We start from the raw sequence: 14,643 nt of genomic DNA on the forward strand, positions 1-14,643 counted from the left end.
CGGTTGAGAGTGTTGCACTGCAGCCAAGCGATAGAGCTGGGTGTCTTGGCATCTGACTCGCATAGTCGCAATGCCCATTTTTGGACAGGAATTTATAATGCCACCACTGCTTTTGCCTGCACCTCATGACCCAGTTGAAGGGGCAGGCTGGTGCCAATTGATCAAAGTGGTATGGAGAAACAAGAGCAAACTACCTCACTAGATAGCACACCCCCACGGTCCCACCCCCTTTGTTCCAGACCCATGCATTCGTACCTCCATGCCGGTAAAGTGCACCTCGTTAGTTGCATCTGTGTTTTCACTTGCAGTAGGATTGAGCAATGTGACGCAAGTTTGAGGGGTGTAGGAGATATCCAAATGGGTGGATGATACTACCATAAGCTGCCTATGTGTTAAATCCATCTCATTGCGATATATAGGGGTGAGGCTGACCGCGCGGTTTCTGTCACTTGTGGTAAAACTGAGAACCTCGTCAGACATTTCCACAAAGCAACTCCACGATCTCAAATATCAACTTTTCATTCTTACAAAAACATGGAATTACAACAACACATATGTATTTTCGGTGCAGGGCCCGCAGGGTTTGCCCTTGCCGCAGACCTCATCAGCCAAGGAAAGCAGGTCCTGATATACTCGCATCCAACTCACATGCGCCAGGCCAGCGCAGTTGTTAGAAATGGTGGACTTGAAATCAGCGGAGCCATAGAAGGCTTTGTACGGATCCCAATAACTACAAATATGGCTGAAGCACTCGAGTTCTCCTCAGTTGCATTCCTTACCGTGCCGTCCACCGGCCAAGAGACAATCCTACAAGAAATGGAAGGATACGACTTACGCCACCACACTCTCATCGCCGTCCCCGGAAACCTCCTGTCTTTTATCAAAAACGTCAGCGTGGAATTTGGCAACATACTAGAAACCAACCTATCGCCCTACTCATGCCGGATGAACGGTGGTCGCCTCCACGTGCTGGGGCGCAAAAAGCGCGTCATGATAGCGGCGCTGCACAACAATCACAACCAAGACGCCGCAGCAACGACGCAGTTCCGCAACGCAGTGCAGGACCTGTTCCCGGCGGGCGTGGCGCTGCAGTGGTGCCACAACGTAGTGGAGGCGTGCCTGGCCAACATCAACGGCGTCTTCCACCCCATCATGATGCTGATGAACGCCGGCCGCATCGAGAGCACCGGCGGCGATTTCCTGCTGTATCGCGACGGTCTGACGCCCGCCGTGGCGCGCGCCATGCTGGCCATCGACGGCGTGCGCGTCGCCATCGGAACCGCCCTGGGTCTGCTCGTCCCGTCCACGCTGGACGTGTCCAACGCGTGCTATGAGCAGGACTTTGCCACCCTCGTCACCCTGGCGGAGCAGTCGCCGCCGCACAACCGCCTGCGCGCCCCGGCAGAGTTTGCCGCCCATCGCAACATCTCAGAGGACGTGCCGGATCTGCTGGTGCCGTGGTGCGCGCTGGCGGAGGCTTTGGGCATCGATGCCTCGCCAATCGCCGCGGTTATTCTGCTGGCTGAGATGTCGACGGGGGTGGACTTTATGGAGACGGGGAGGAATTTGAGAAAGTTGAAGCTGGATACTTTGTCGCGAGGTGAGCTTGTTGCAAAGTTTAGTCCGCCTGTTGCGCGGTACGAGAGCAGGCTGTGATGCTTTCCGGAAAATATTCAAGTCCAGTCCTCACGTAGACAGATGATACTCTCGGGAATCAGTCTTTTTGTAGCGCTGGTACATTTTGGCTTTGTACATAAGATTTTCTATGGCTTTATGAAATGATCGTTGCTGTACATAAACAACTCAGAGTTTAGTCCTTAAACACCTATCTTGTTACTCTTCATGTCCCGAACTCGTGCCCCATACGAACGCAGGATCCAAGGCAAAGGCGCAAAGAAGAGCGATAAGAACCCAAGCAGACTATTCCCCCAACCCCAACCCAGCGCCTCGTACAAATTCAGCCCACCAATAGGTATCAAAGCACCCGCGAGACCTCGCAACACCGCATTGGCACCTACAACACTGGCGGCGTGGCCCTCGAACGCATCGATCAGGTAGGTCTGCATGGCGACAAAGATGAGTATGGACCCGAATCCAGTGATGGCGGTGCCTATCTGAGGAACGATCCAATGGACACGCATCTCGACGGTCCACCCGTACACGAACAGGCCTAGTGGAAATGCCAAAGCCCCAGGTATTGTGATGATTCGAGTCAGTCTAGCTTCCGCCGGAACGGGCTCGCCCGCCACATCACGAGTTTTGACGCTCCTGTCGCTGAAGTGGGCGATGTACGGGAGCCCCGCCAAGGTTCCGATGCCGCCGGCCAGGAACACCAGACCTGTGCCTGTGCTGGAAAAGCCGTATACCTCGCTGAATACAAAGGAGTAGGTGGAGAAGAGGAGATAGAGAGTCCCGTAGAGGATGGCCACGTAGGTGCATACGATTGTGACGATGGGGCGGAGGAGTAGCATTTTTGTTGGCCGCACGATGCTTTTGGCGAACAGGTCCATTGGGGTCAGATCAGACGCCAATCTGGACCTGTAGTTGGAATTTCCAGTCTCCCTTCTCAGCTTTGCAGCTTTTCTCTCTAAAATAACTGGAGCATACGTCTCCTTTAAGACGAACAAGGCAATGATTAAAACCACGCCGACCTGCTCAGGGGTATTAGCACTCTGCATTCAGAGGATTTGCTGATTTTCCGACGCGCCTTTCCTAGCCCCCTGTTCCTCCAGCTCAAATGAAAAAAAAAAAAACTCACCACAATGGCCATGATCCAAAACATCCACCGCCATCCCAAGACATCAGACACATACCCGCCAATAATGGGCCCGATCATGGGGCCGAGGATGGTGCCGACGGACCAGATGGATACGGCGCGGCCCCTCTGGTCACGCGGCATGAGGTCTGCAATGGTCCCCGAACCGATCGTGATGAAGGCTACGCCAGCGAAGCCCGACAGGAACCGAAATGCCAGCAGCATGGCCTCTCCGCGCGCGAGGCCACATGCGGCGGTGAAGAGCAGGAAGAGTGCATTGGTGACGTGGTAGACGACGACGCGGCCGTGCATCTCGCTCAGCGGCGGGAGGATCAGGGACCCGCACGCGAAGCCCAGCACGAAGATTGACACGGCAAAGGTCGCAAAGATCGTGGAGTCGGTGTGGTAGTCTTGCATGACGGCCGGGATGCCTGGCGCCAGCATTGATGATACGAGAGGACTGTCGAGTATAGTCAGACGCTCTGGTCCCTAAAGTAATTTGGAGTATGTCTTGAGTGGTACAATGCTTACACAAGAAAGGCGACCACAGAGATGGTCAGTATGTTGACCCATTTCTTCCTGCTGGGCCAGTTTAGGGGGTTCGCGGGATCATCTTGCTCTGCATCTTCCCACCAAACATCAATAGTACCTGCGCTCCAGGTGTCGTCGGTCCCTAAGGAGGAGGCCGTGGGAGAAGGTGTGCCCTTTGGTTCCATGAGATCGGCTGCAAAATCCAATCAGGTTTCGAAAAAAAAAACAGCTTGTACTAGGAAGGCGTTGCGTGGAGATAGAGGCAGTTTGTGTAGTATCACGGAGGTAGCCACAAAAGGAAAGGCAGCATCAATACCTTACTGGCCAACCCCTTTCAGTACATGACAGAGATGTAGTGCTAGTTTTTGAGGACACGTGACTCCTTTAATCACCTTCCAAATACGTGATCGTCAAATGTTAGCATTAACATTTGTAGAGACTGGGTTATCTGCGGTGACTTCGGACTTTTTTTGGTTCCGTGATGGCCGGGGTGGGTACAATTGCGGTTTCCCCATGCAAGAGGTGTTGCATCGAACGTGGCTAAAAAGCGGATAATTGCAGTGATATGCCCTGTAACAACAACTAATTTGCTCAAAGAAGCTCACGCTAAGCCTCATGTTTCGAAGCTGCATCCCTAACCTATAGCCCCGCCGAAGAACTCTCCGCCGAACTCCTCCGTGGGGATCTCAATACGACGTGCAGGGTCTACTACGGTACTAGGTCGGTATCACGGGGTCCAGAACTTCCCTGACGAGGCATCTAAGAGATATATTGCGAGAGCTTTGTTACATGGGCAAGGTAGCTAATTACACATGCGAATTGAAGCACTACGTTTGTAGTGACCATTATGGTTTGAAAGCCACAGTAACTAACAAATCAAGCTGCATCGTAAGTCCTTCCTCTGTGGTGAGTTTATCCCATTCTGCCAGCATTTCCTTGCGCGCCTGCGGCCGCATGTCCACAGGGATACCCCCGTACGTTTTGCCCGAGGAGCTGCTCTCCAACCACGAAATCATCTCGTCGCCGTTTTTCGTCGATTTGAATATTGGATTGATGGTAAAGGTGCGTTTACCAAACGCGGCCGCGTCGAGAAGCGACTCCATCTCGGCCTTTTTCAAAAACCTCGGCGCCCCGACGCTGTGGTCGTAGGCGCTGTATGGCTCGCGGCTCAGCACCGTCTTGGCGATCGCCTCGTGCGCCGCGACAAAGTCGCCCGACTGTCCCGAGACGCCAAGGCGGCCACCAGGCTTGAGGACGCGCGAAAACTCCCGCAGCGCCAGCGGCTGGTCCCGCACCCAGTGCAGCGTCGAGTTGCAGTAGACGGCGTCGAAGCTTGCCGTGGCGAAACGGGAGAGGTCTTCGGCCGTGCCCACGTAAAACGAGAGCCTTGCACCACTGGAAGCGACCCCGCCGTCTTCGCCAGGAGTCGTGATTTTGGCCCGCGCCAAGTCGATGCGCTCTTCGCTGGGGTCGACACCGACCACCTCGCCGCTTGCGCCAACCACGTCGGCTAGATAGGATGTGATGTTGCCGGGTCCGCATCCGACATCTAGGACGCGCATGCCAGGTTCAAGCCCCAGCTGCTTCAGGAGGAAGAGGCCGGCGTCATACTGTGTGTTGTTGACGGCGGTGTAGGTTTGAGCAAGTTCTTTTGTGTCGGCGGCGGCCATTTTGGGTCTTGATGCGGCAGGTCAAAAAAAGGATGGATCGGAAGTGTTTGTGAAAACGACGCGCAATTATTTGTCGGGCGTGAGAAAAATTAGCTTTAAATGGGGATAAAATCCCACTTCCCTAATAAAGGTCGGAATGGAAGGTACGTACGTGGAAGGACGCGACAACCCCCGTTAACTGCATACAGAACACCAAGCTACCTAGGTAGTCACGAATCTAGGTGCTGTATGTAGCAGTAGGAACCGAGCCAAACCACACTAGTGGAAACACCTTAAATATGGCCCCTAGTCTAGATAGTATAATGCGAGAGTTTGAGCATATATCAGGAAGGACGCCTAATGCAATGCAACCCCGACTCGTTGTTTCCTGCCTAAAGTTGGCAGCTCCCCCTCCCCCTCTTGCAAACAGGTACCCTCATTTACCCCAAAATAGCAGCAGGTATACCCGGGGACTGTACCCATGTATGTGTATGGGACTTCATTTTGACAATCGCTTTGTTCCAGTTGATCTGCCTTGTAAGAACAAGACAAACAAAAAGGATTTGTTTCCAACAAAGCGCATCATTTGACCCCACATTCTTTTAGCGATCAACCCAAGTCTGTGGTCCAATGTTTCTGCGATCAGCGCATCTTCAAACGGTTGATAGTTTTGTTTTTGGTGTAGTGGATTTGACTCACGGCGTAGTTACAGAATTTAGATCTAGCCATTGGTGGCCAAGGTTGCGGAACGAGCCCGCAGCGATTCCCCTGCAATTGACTACCACCAGAATCAAGTGCGCGTATATCTTGTCAAGTTTCCTACGTGGTGTGGTATACATTTAATTAGATGCGCAGAAAAGTCAACGATTGCCGCCACATTTCAACATCACAGCTGTCCCCAGCAAATCCAATCTTATTTTGGAATTTAAGCTGAACAATCAAATTTTAATCGGAAGCCTTTGTTTTATCTAGTAATCTTTTTGAGAATATCTTGCGGCGTATGGCATCAGGGCGAAAATGTCTGCATTCGTTTTCATCAATTCCCTAGGGAAGAATGCCCCTACTATCATAGCAATAGCTGCGCTGGTAGGGTCTCCCACAGTACTAACTACTTACATTATCCTAGTGCCAGTGCTGACCTCTCTCAGGCAACAATTGCCACCATCGCCCAATATATCTGGAAAAGGCGTTCCCACCCTCTCCGCTCAATACCAGGACCTTGGATTAATAGCTTCTCCGAGATCCCTGCGGCATTGGCTCTGGTCAGGGGAGATCAGCACGTTTACTACAAGTCTTTGCATGAGAAATATGGTCGCGTGGTTCGCGTATCTCCTAATGAGCTCAGCTTCCTTAGCACAGAAGCGCGGCAGGAGATCTATGGTTTGCGCGTAGGTTGCATCGAATGAGCTTTTCTTTCTTGATACGTTTTGCTAATCTATACGGCGCAAACAGAAAGGTGGTCTGAACATGGAAAAAAGCCCCATCTTCCTAGGCGCAGTGGGTGCGGTGGGCGGAGAGACGGGCGTGAGCCTTGCCCTGAACGCAGATCACACCCGACAGCGCCGGGCGCTGGGCTATCTCTTTACAAACAGTGCGCTGCTCAGGTTCGAGGCGTTGATGAAGCTACAGGTGCAAAAGTTCATCGCGGTCATGGAGGAAAACGCTCTGAGAAGAGAGCCTGTGAATGTTGCCAACTGGTGTAAGTGAATTATTTGCTTTCATCATCCACAGCCGCAAACAAAAGGCGCACAGAGGACATTACTGACAGTCTCGGTGACAGTTACCTATCTCGCATTTGACATCATGGGTGATCTTTGCTTCGCGGAGCCGTTTGGGTGTCTGGATCAGGCCGCCAACACAGAGTGGTCAACCTCGGTCATCAAGGTCTTTGTGTCGGCCACCTGGACACAAGGAATCCGTAGGTTATCCGGAACAGGCACTTGGCTGGAGTCTCTAATGACGCGACTGCTCGTGCCAGCCAAGGCAGCCGAGTGGAGAAAAACGCATCTCAACAACTCGCGCGAGAGGACGCTGCGTCGCCTTGCATCCTCGGAGCAGGACCATGCGGATTTCATTTACCACATCCTCAACAGCGAGGGCAAGAGTTCCCTGAGTCCTAACGAGGTCATACTCAACGTGGCCCTCATGATCAGCGCCGGTACAGACACGACGGCGACGGCTCTGACCGGCTGGACCTATTTCGTCTGCACACATCCAGAGGCATATAGGAGGCTGATCGAGGAGGTGAGGGGTGGTCTGCCCACAGAAGACCACATCAAATGGGAAAACGTCCGAAAGCTGAGCTATCTCGAAGCAACAATACACGAAGCCCTCAGACTCTACCCGCCTTCACCCGCAAGCCAGCAGCGTATCGTCCCCAGGGGTGGCGCGACCATCGACGGGTATTTTGTACCAGAAGGAACGACGATCGCCGTCCCGCCGTGGGTGTCGACGCACTCGGCGATGCACTTCCACGACCCCGAGTCTTTTAGGCCGGAGAGGTGGCTGGGGGAGGATGAGAGGTATGCCAAGGACGACTTCAACGCCTCGCTGCCTTTTGGGACAGGGCCTCGCGTCTGCATTGGCAGGAACCTCGCATACATGGAGATGCAGCTCATCACTGCCACCTTGCTCTGGAATTATGATATCGAGTTGGACAGAGAAAATTACCCGGACGTAAACTCGGTCTGGGGCTTGGATGGCAACATGAAGCGCATGAAGATCTTTCACTCCATGACCAAGCCGGATCTCTGGGTGAAGTTGAACAAGGTCCGGCAATAGCGTTTTGCGGCCGAGGTAGACCCCGAGCTTGAATGTGGTGGCTTGTATAGCATGGTTTTGTATGTGCACCTTGATACCTTTTCGCATGTCATCTTAGATAGTCATCATAGGAAGAAGTTCGTGTTACATTTGAAATATACAGTTACTATTATGATAGAATTGCTACTAAATCTACGATATCTTGACTGACCCGCCTTGGAGCCACGTCACTCTCAATCTGGTCATTTGTAAAAGTCATGTTCGTTCAGGGCACTACCTTGCTACCAAGTATAAAGTTCCTCCACCATCTTGACCTTGTATCCCTGTCCCAAGTACCGAGAAACTTGGCTGGTAGTCTCATCCAGCATACCACCCGGCCCGCAGCACATGACAGTGGTGGAAACACCTTCTTCCAGGCTGTCCTGCAGCACCGCACCAATATCCATTCTCCCAGAGGTGGCAGAAACATCCGTTTTACCAGAGACGGTCTTTGCCGAACCTTCCGGCTGTTCTGCGCCCTCGACGGGGCCAGTGCACCAAAGTCTATACTCGACACCCTCAACATCAGTCAAGTAGTTGTCCTTGACATACTGAATCAGCCCAGCCTCCCTAGCCGACCAAGCAAAGATGAACCGAGTCGTCTTCTTCATCAGCCTCTTGTCGCCCTGGGCTGGCTGACCATCGCCACGACTTTCGACATATGACTGCAGAAACCCAAGCGCGCTGGTGACACCGATGCCTCCCAAGATACACAGGACAGTCTCGGCAGCCACGAAAGGATTGAGATTAGCTCGGTGGCCACCGTAGGGGCCCTCGTTGTAAACAGAAACCCCCATACGCGATCCAGGCGCGGTCGCCAGGAGTTTCTTCTGCAGCGCGGCGGTGGCGCCAGAGTGCGTGCGGACGAGGACGCGGATCGACGGGACGGACGGGCTCTGGTCGCTGTATGTCGTAGCCTTCATTCCGGATTTGGCTTCCTCGGCTGGGCTCGAGTCAAAGGGGACGGCATCGCTGGAGGAGTTTGGCGGGGACGCTTGCTTCGGAGCGGTCCAGCCGGCAATGGTAAAAGGATGGTTCTCCCAGGGCTTGCCCAGTTGAGGAATGTAGAGGAAGGTGTGCTGCCCCGGGCCGAAGCCGGACATGGTTCGCGGGAAGAAGGTGACTTGCATGAGGTCTGTACCCGGGACGGCTTCGACGATCGCCTCGGACTGGCCGAGACGGTTGAAAAAGAGGACTCTGACGATGCGGGCCAGTCGGTCGGCAGACCAAAAGGCAAATGCGATGTAAAGCCAGACTTGGTAGCCGTAGTCGAGGCCAAAGTGCGGCACGATGTGGTACCAGCAGCCGACAAGGCTTATCACGACTAGGGAGATGTGGAGAAAGAGGAAGGTTTCGTAAAATCTCGCCCGGAGGGGTAAGATGGCTAGGCCGACTGCCAGGCACATGGCCACTGTGGCGACGATACCCCATTGCTGTAGCTCTTGTCAGCCTTCCCTGCGCAAGTAAAAAAAAAAAAAAAAAAGAAAAAGAAAAAGGCTTTCGATCAACAACTTACAAAGAAAGGCTCAGTCGTCTTTTCGGCATATGCAGCTGCGCCGCTGTAACCTGGTTGAAAGTACGCTATCGTATATACGATGGAGTGCACGACGGCCTGAAGGGCAGCAATCCGCGCCGTCCAACGGTGAAGCACCAAAAAGGTGGCGTGGCTCCATCCGGTCAAGGCGATGAAGATGTTGTTTCTTCCGGCGAACAATATGGCGATGGCCATGTTGACAAAGCTGAGAATACCCGATCGGTTGCCTACATATTCACACAACTCAAAGCCGCGGGACATGAAATAGATGTTGGGCTGGAAGCTGCCAAACGAGACGGAACAAAGAACGACGTTGAGTATAACATAGAGCGCGATGAAGATGCCGAGAATCCGTCTCGGGGAATATCCCAACTGGCCAGGTAGAGGCTCAAGGCGGCGCGAGCCTAGAAATGGACGAATGACGAGATGCTGTTGGATCCACGGCGAGATGGGATTGTTCTCCAATGGTTTAGCGAGGCCAGGAATGGAGCTACCCAGCTGCACCCAAAGTCCATAGACGGTTAACATGCCGATCATCGTGAGAATGATGACTAGTCTGTGCGTCCAAAGGGTTAGATCTGGGCATGAGCAGGCAAAAAAGATAGGGAAAATAGGGGCACAAACGAATAAGTGGAATGCAGTCCCTCTTCCCTGGCAAACTCCTGGTACGTTCCGTAAGTGGACGTATACAGCGCTGCATTCACCAGACTTGTGACGTTGAGCCATGTAGCATTAGATGCAACCTCTACAACCGGGGCTGAACTCGGAAGGCTATCCTCGAAGGAGGGCTGGGAGGAGCCAGCAACGGCCCGCGTAGCAAAACATTGTTCCTGCTTGTCTGCGGGAAAGCCGACTGCATCGCATCCCTGCTGGATACAATAAGCCATCGTCTGAAGCCATGGTTGATTTGAGGCACGGCAAGCATCGCTTGTGACTGCCATGGACATGCTCATGTCCATCCCGCTCATGTCCATACCAGCCATCGAGCTGCTGTTGTCAAAAGTGGTGCAGCTGAGGTAGAGTGTGGAAAGTGAATCGTAACATGATTGGCAGCAGAGATCGGGGAATATGTCGATCCCATAGCCGACGATACCAGTTGCTGCATGAGTAAAAATTGTTGACGGTATGGAAATCAAGGAAATGACAAGAAATGCCCGTAAGGGCGTGATAGTGTGTACCATGATGTTTTGCGCGGCAAAACTAGTTAGTAGTAGGACTCGAATTGCTGACCACCAAAGGCCCTCGAGTCGAAAGAAGCTTTCTATAGTGGCACTTGCCCAGACTTTATGAAGGATATCAAAGGTGGGCTTGTGCATATAACCGGGGACGCGTAATGGAGCTAACCGGTAGATCACCAAATGGTAATAATCGGATTATTATAGGCAGAATGGATATTCCCTCACCGTACGGCTCCAGTAATTCGGACCCCACTAGCAACGGTTCATCGGTTATATATGAGAATCTTTGAGGAAGTTTGCGCAAGTTTTTTAGAGGGACAGATGGACGGATTTGGAGCTTATTGCAACCTACGAGTCAATCAGCTTGCTCCGGTTGGCCCCACGGGGTGACCTTGCACGAGCTCTAACCACTTTTGAAACGTTAGAGCGGAACGCAATCGTTCGCTTTAAATAGTAAGCATATATTGCCCGGCTCATATCACCTCACCAAGGCGCCCCTTGACACTCAAAAGTGGACACAGATTGGCCGCATCACTTTGACCATTGCAGCTTTTGGTACGAGAAGAATCGCGCATGATTTAGGAGGTAAATGACTTGAAGTTCTCAGATCAAATAACGAAAAAGGTCACAGGTCAAAAAAAGAAACTCGGGCGGTCCCTGTTTCTCAAAAATCCGTAATAAAATCCAACGAAGTCCGGTTATCTTTTGTGCCTCTGCAATCCCGATACAGCTCTCTTGAGCAAAACATGCTCACGGAACGCATATGTCGACAGCCTCCTGATAACAGCTCACCATCACCATGACATTAAGGGAAGTGGGATTAGCGTGGTGCGAATGCCGCCCACTACTGAACCGCCCACAGCCCTAAGCCGACCCAGCTTCGTAAAGAGCGTACCCGCGGCAAATTCGGAAACGGCGGCAGCGAAAATGGAACCCTCGAGGTTGACGATGACCAGGGTGCTATTTGCGTAGACCTGGTACAACGACGCCCGAAATGAAGACGAGGCTGGATTGACCGCCAATCAGTATGCCCCATGGGACAGCCAAGGCATCTAAGGGCATGAGGTTCATGCGATTCAGAAAGAACACCTGCTTTACTTTTGGTGTGTCACACGTGCGCATGTTTTGAGTTTTCTTTTCCTTAGAAAAACAAGGCTTTTTTACCTGCAGGCACTGCAGGCAGGATGAAGGAGCTCACTATTTTTGGTGGACGGCGCCTCTCAGGGGCATAAGTGTTTGTTTGTTTGGACAAGGGTCTGCAGCTAGTATACGCTGTGCACCGGCCAGAGCAGCACTAGCGTCGGCAATGGTTACAAAGATGCCAATGATGGGCAGGCTGTCGTCGACCTGGTACATGAAAAGGTGAGATAGATGACGAAGTATATCAGTCTCAAGTGGATGGCTAGAATGAGTAGCTGTTTTGATTGCAATGTCTGGTCAGCCACAAGCAATTTCCAAGTTTTGGGTCTATTTAGAGATTGACAGTTCTCCCGTTGGTCACTTATTATCGGCTCTAAGACAAATATCCGTGGATAAAGACAGAAGCAGCCGGCCTTGCCTGGCTAGTTCCATCGTCACTCAGCCCGATCTTCACGGCCCTGCGACGCAGGATGGCCGGCCCAGACGTCTCGAACACAACCAGAACGCGGCCGTCTCAACGCAGCGACACGCATCAAGGTGATCCATCACGTCCACTTCCAACCAACACAGAGAGCACCTTTATTGTTTACCTTTAAAAATAAATTTATTCGGGTATTAAACCGTCGCACGGCCGTTAGCCTACCCCTTTTTATAAACGGAGGAAATATTCAAGATTTATATAAAGAAATATTGAAGAAAATATTAAAATATTACCACGAATTTATAATCATTTTATAGTTGGAAAAGGTTTTTTTAAAACCAGAAAAAATTGATAAAAATTTGCAATTAATTAAAAACGGCGTCTTTATATTTAAACAATAAATTGAATGAATAATAAAAACGGTAAGCAAAATTATTTAAACTTAATATTCTTAAAAACGGGCGTTTTATTTTATAATTTTAATAATAAAAACTTTTAATCGTTTTTGAAAAATAAATGAGCGATGAGTGAATTTTAAAACCGTTATTGTTTATTCGCGGGCAGACATGCGTGTGGGCAGATCACGTATGGTAACACGTAATCTTAAAACACGTAACAGAGATTTTAACGGATCTCTGCAGGATTGTAAATAGTTACAAAACGATAAATAGCATGCATAAAAATACCGTTTTTATTTATTATATTGTTTTTACCGATCGCAACGATTATTCTATTTTTATTAATATTAATTAATATTACTAATATAAACAATACAAATAAGCTAAATAAAGGTATTTAAATTGTTAATTCCCTTAATTAACGCTATATTTGGGATTAATAACAAAGGATATTATAATAGTTACAAATACCGTATACCAACGCGTTTAGGATTTGTAAATTATTATTACGTAAATTCCTAAAAATACCGGTTAAATCGTTATAATTTAAACCTTTTAAAACCTTTACCACCCGGGTTATACCGCTAGCCAAACCCTTATTCCGAACCGTTATTTTAAACGAAAAACGGCGTTATATCGGATATTAACACGATAAGCCCAGGTGTACCGCCTGTACCACCTACAATACCGAAAATATTCGAAAACCCTAACGAAAACGAACTTTTAAATCGTATATTTAAAAAATTGGGGATCCGTTCCAATAATTAAAAAAAAATCGATATAAAGGCGTTAAAAACCGGGTTGGGAGATTTATCCGAATATCCAAACCAAATAATAATTACGTAAAAAAACGTATGGATTATTAAAATGGTTTACGATTTCGAAAAACTTACAATACCTAAAAAAAATAACCGGTTATTGGAATATTATATCGAAAAATTTAAAAGCTGGAAAAAAAAGGATTTTAATAAATATAATAAAAAGTTTATACAAATTTTAAAAAATTATTTATAAAATTATAAAATTATAATACCAGGTCGAAAATACGGAAAAATAGGCCGAAAATTAATAAATATTATAAAATTTGCAAAAAAAAACCGTAAACGGCAACCACGCAAAACCGTAATTTTAACGAATTTTTAATTAAAAAAGCAGAAAATCGTACTCCATTATTTACCAATTTACAGCCCGTATACCCTACGTTCAGGGTAAATTTTTAAGGGTCCGATCCAAAATTACGGTTATTACCTAATATATAGTACGATTATACCCATTATTTATTTACCGTTTCCGGGAAATAACCGTTTGGTAATATAAAACCGTTTAGCGAAAAATATAAAAAAAAACCTTAAAATAAACGGGCAAATATTTAAAAAAACAATTAATTACGTACGAAACCTTTTAAACGTATAATCGTTTTATTACGGTATAAAATATTATTATATATAAACGTTTATTATTTATTTAAATACCCAATTAAACGTTTCCGTTTACCACGTTAAAAATTTTTTTACAAATTTGGAAAAAGGATAATAATTATTTAAAAAATTTATACAATTTTTTGGATAAAAAGGTATTTAATTTTATAAATATTTACCAAATAATATAAATCGAAATTTCCCAAATATACGCCGTATTCCCGTAAATTTTAAAAGGAAAAATTAACGATTATTTCCGGATATATATAAATAAAAATAAAATTTTTAGGAATATATATTTGCGTTTAAAAAAAAGGTTCAATACCGATTTTATCCGTTAATAATACCATTTAAATTGGAATTTAATTACGTTTTATTCCGTAAAAAATAAACCCGAAAATATAAATAAAACCCCAAAATAAATTTTGGAACTTTTTTTCGATAAATTATAACGGTATTAAAAAACCATAGGATTAAATTATTAATTTAAATACCAATTTATTAATAATATAATACGGGCTATATAAAAAGTGTTAAAATTAAAATTAATATTTGTAAATACGAAAAAAAAATCGTACGAAAAATTTTACAATTAATTACGCCGGTTTATAATTATCGAAAATAAACCACAAATTAACGGCCAATATTTAATTAATCGCAAATACCAAATAACAGTTCGAAACGAACGGCCATTATACCGCAAATAATTGGGTTTAAAAATTCGAACGAAATTAGGGATTAAACCCCAAAAGAAAAAATGCAAAAAAAGGGAAGGTGTTATATTTGTAAAAAGGAAAATTGCAAATTATAAAAATATACC

The 14,643-nt window shown here is 47.9% G+C and overlaps 5 protein-coding genes across 5 annotated transcripts; 3 read left to right on the forward strand and 2 right to left on the reverse strand.

The window, feature by feature from the left end:
* Positions 1-471: 471 nt before the first annotated feature.
* On the reverse strand, positions 472-4,956 carry PgNI_02125 (uncharacterized protein; the record flags this gene model as incomplete). The annotated part of the gene is made up of 5 exons (XM_031122192.1): positions 472-2,651; positions 2,759-3,215; positions 3,287-3,479; positions 3,926-4,002; positions 4,160-4,956. The coding sequence occupies 5 exons, from the start codon at positions 4,954-4,956 to the stop codon at positions 1,818-1,820; spliced, it is 2,358 nt and encodes a 785-aa protein (XP_030988216.1). The 3' UTR covers positions 472-1,817.
* PgNI_02126 (uncharacterized protein) lies at positions 535-1,656 on the forward strand (the record flags this gene model as incomplete). Its single annotated transcript, XM_031122193.1, has 1 exon — positions 535-1,656. The coding sequence occupies one exon, from the start codon at positions 535-537 to the stop codon at positions 1,654-1,656; it is 1,122 nt and encodes a 373-aa protein (XP_030988213.1).
* PgNI_02127 (uncharacterized protein) lies at positions 2,763-3,124 on the forward strand (the record flags this gene model as incomplete). Its single annotated transcript, XM_031122194.1, has 2 exons — positions 2,763-2,902; positions 2,947-3,124. 2 exons carry the CDS (start codon positions 2,763-2,765, stop codon positions 3,122-3,124), a joined length of 318 nt encoding a protein of 105 aa, XP_030988214.1.
* Positions 4,957-5,659: 703 nt separating the features above from the next.
* Positions 5,660-7,867, forward strand: PgNI_02128 (uncharacterized protein). Its single transcript, XM_031122195.1, has 4 exons — positions 5,660-6,021; positions 6,084-6,323; positions 6,388-6,634; positions 6,716-7,867. The coding sequence occupies exons 1-4, from the start codon at positions 5,953-5,955 to the stop codon at positions 7,714-7,716; spliced, it is 1,557 nt and encodes a 518-aa protein (XP_030988208.1). The 5' UTR covers positions 5,660-5,952; the 3' UTR covers positions 7,717-7,867.
* PgNI_02129 (uncharacterized protein) lies at positions 7,854-10,570 on the reverse strand. The gene is made up of 3 exons (XM_031122196.1): positions 9,893-10,570; positions 9,251-9,824; positions 7,854-9,167 (listed from the first exon to the last, which is right to left on the reverse strand). Exons 1-3 carry the CDS (start codon positions 10,447-10,449, stop codon positions 7,977-7,979), a joined length of 2,322 nt encoding a protein of 773 aa, XP_030988209.1. The 5' UTR covers positions 10,450-10,570; the 3' UTR covers positions 7,854-7,976.
* Between the last annotated feature and the right edge of the window lie 4,073 nt (positions 10,571-14,643).

This window comes from Pyricularia grisea, assembly GCF_004355905.1.
Source record: "Pyricularia grisea strain NI907 chromosome Unknown Pyricularia_grisea_NI907_Scaffold_1, whole genome shotgun sequence".
NCBI classification, from domain to species: Eukaryota; Fungi; Ascomycota; class Sordariomycetes; order Magnaporthales; family Pyriculariaceae; genus Pyricularia; species Pyricularia grisea.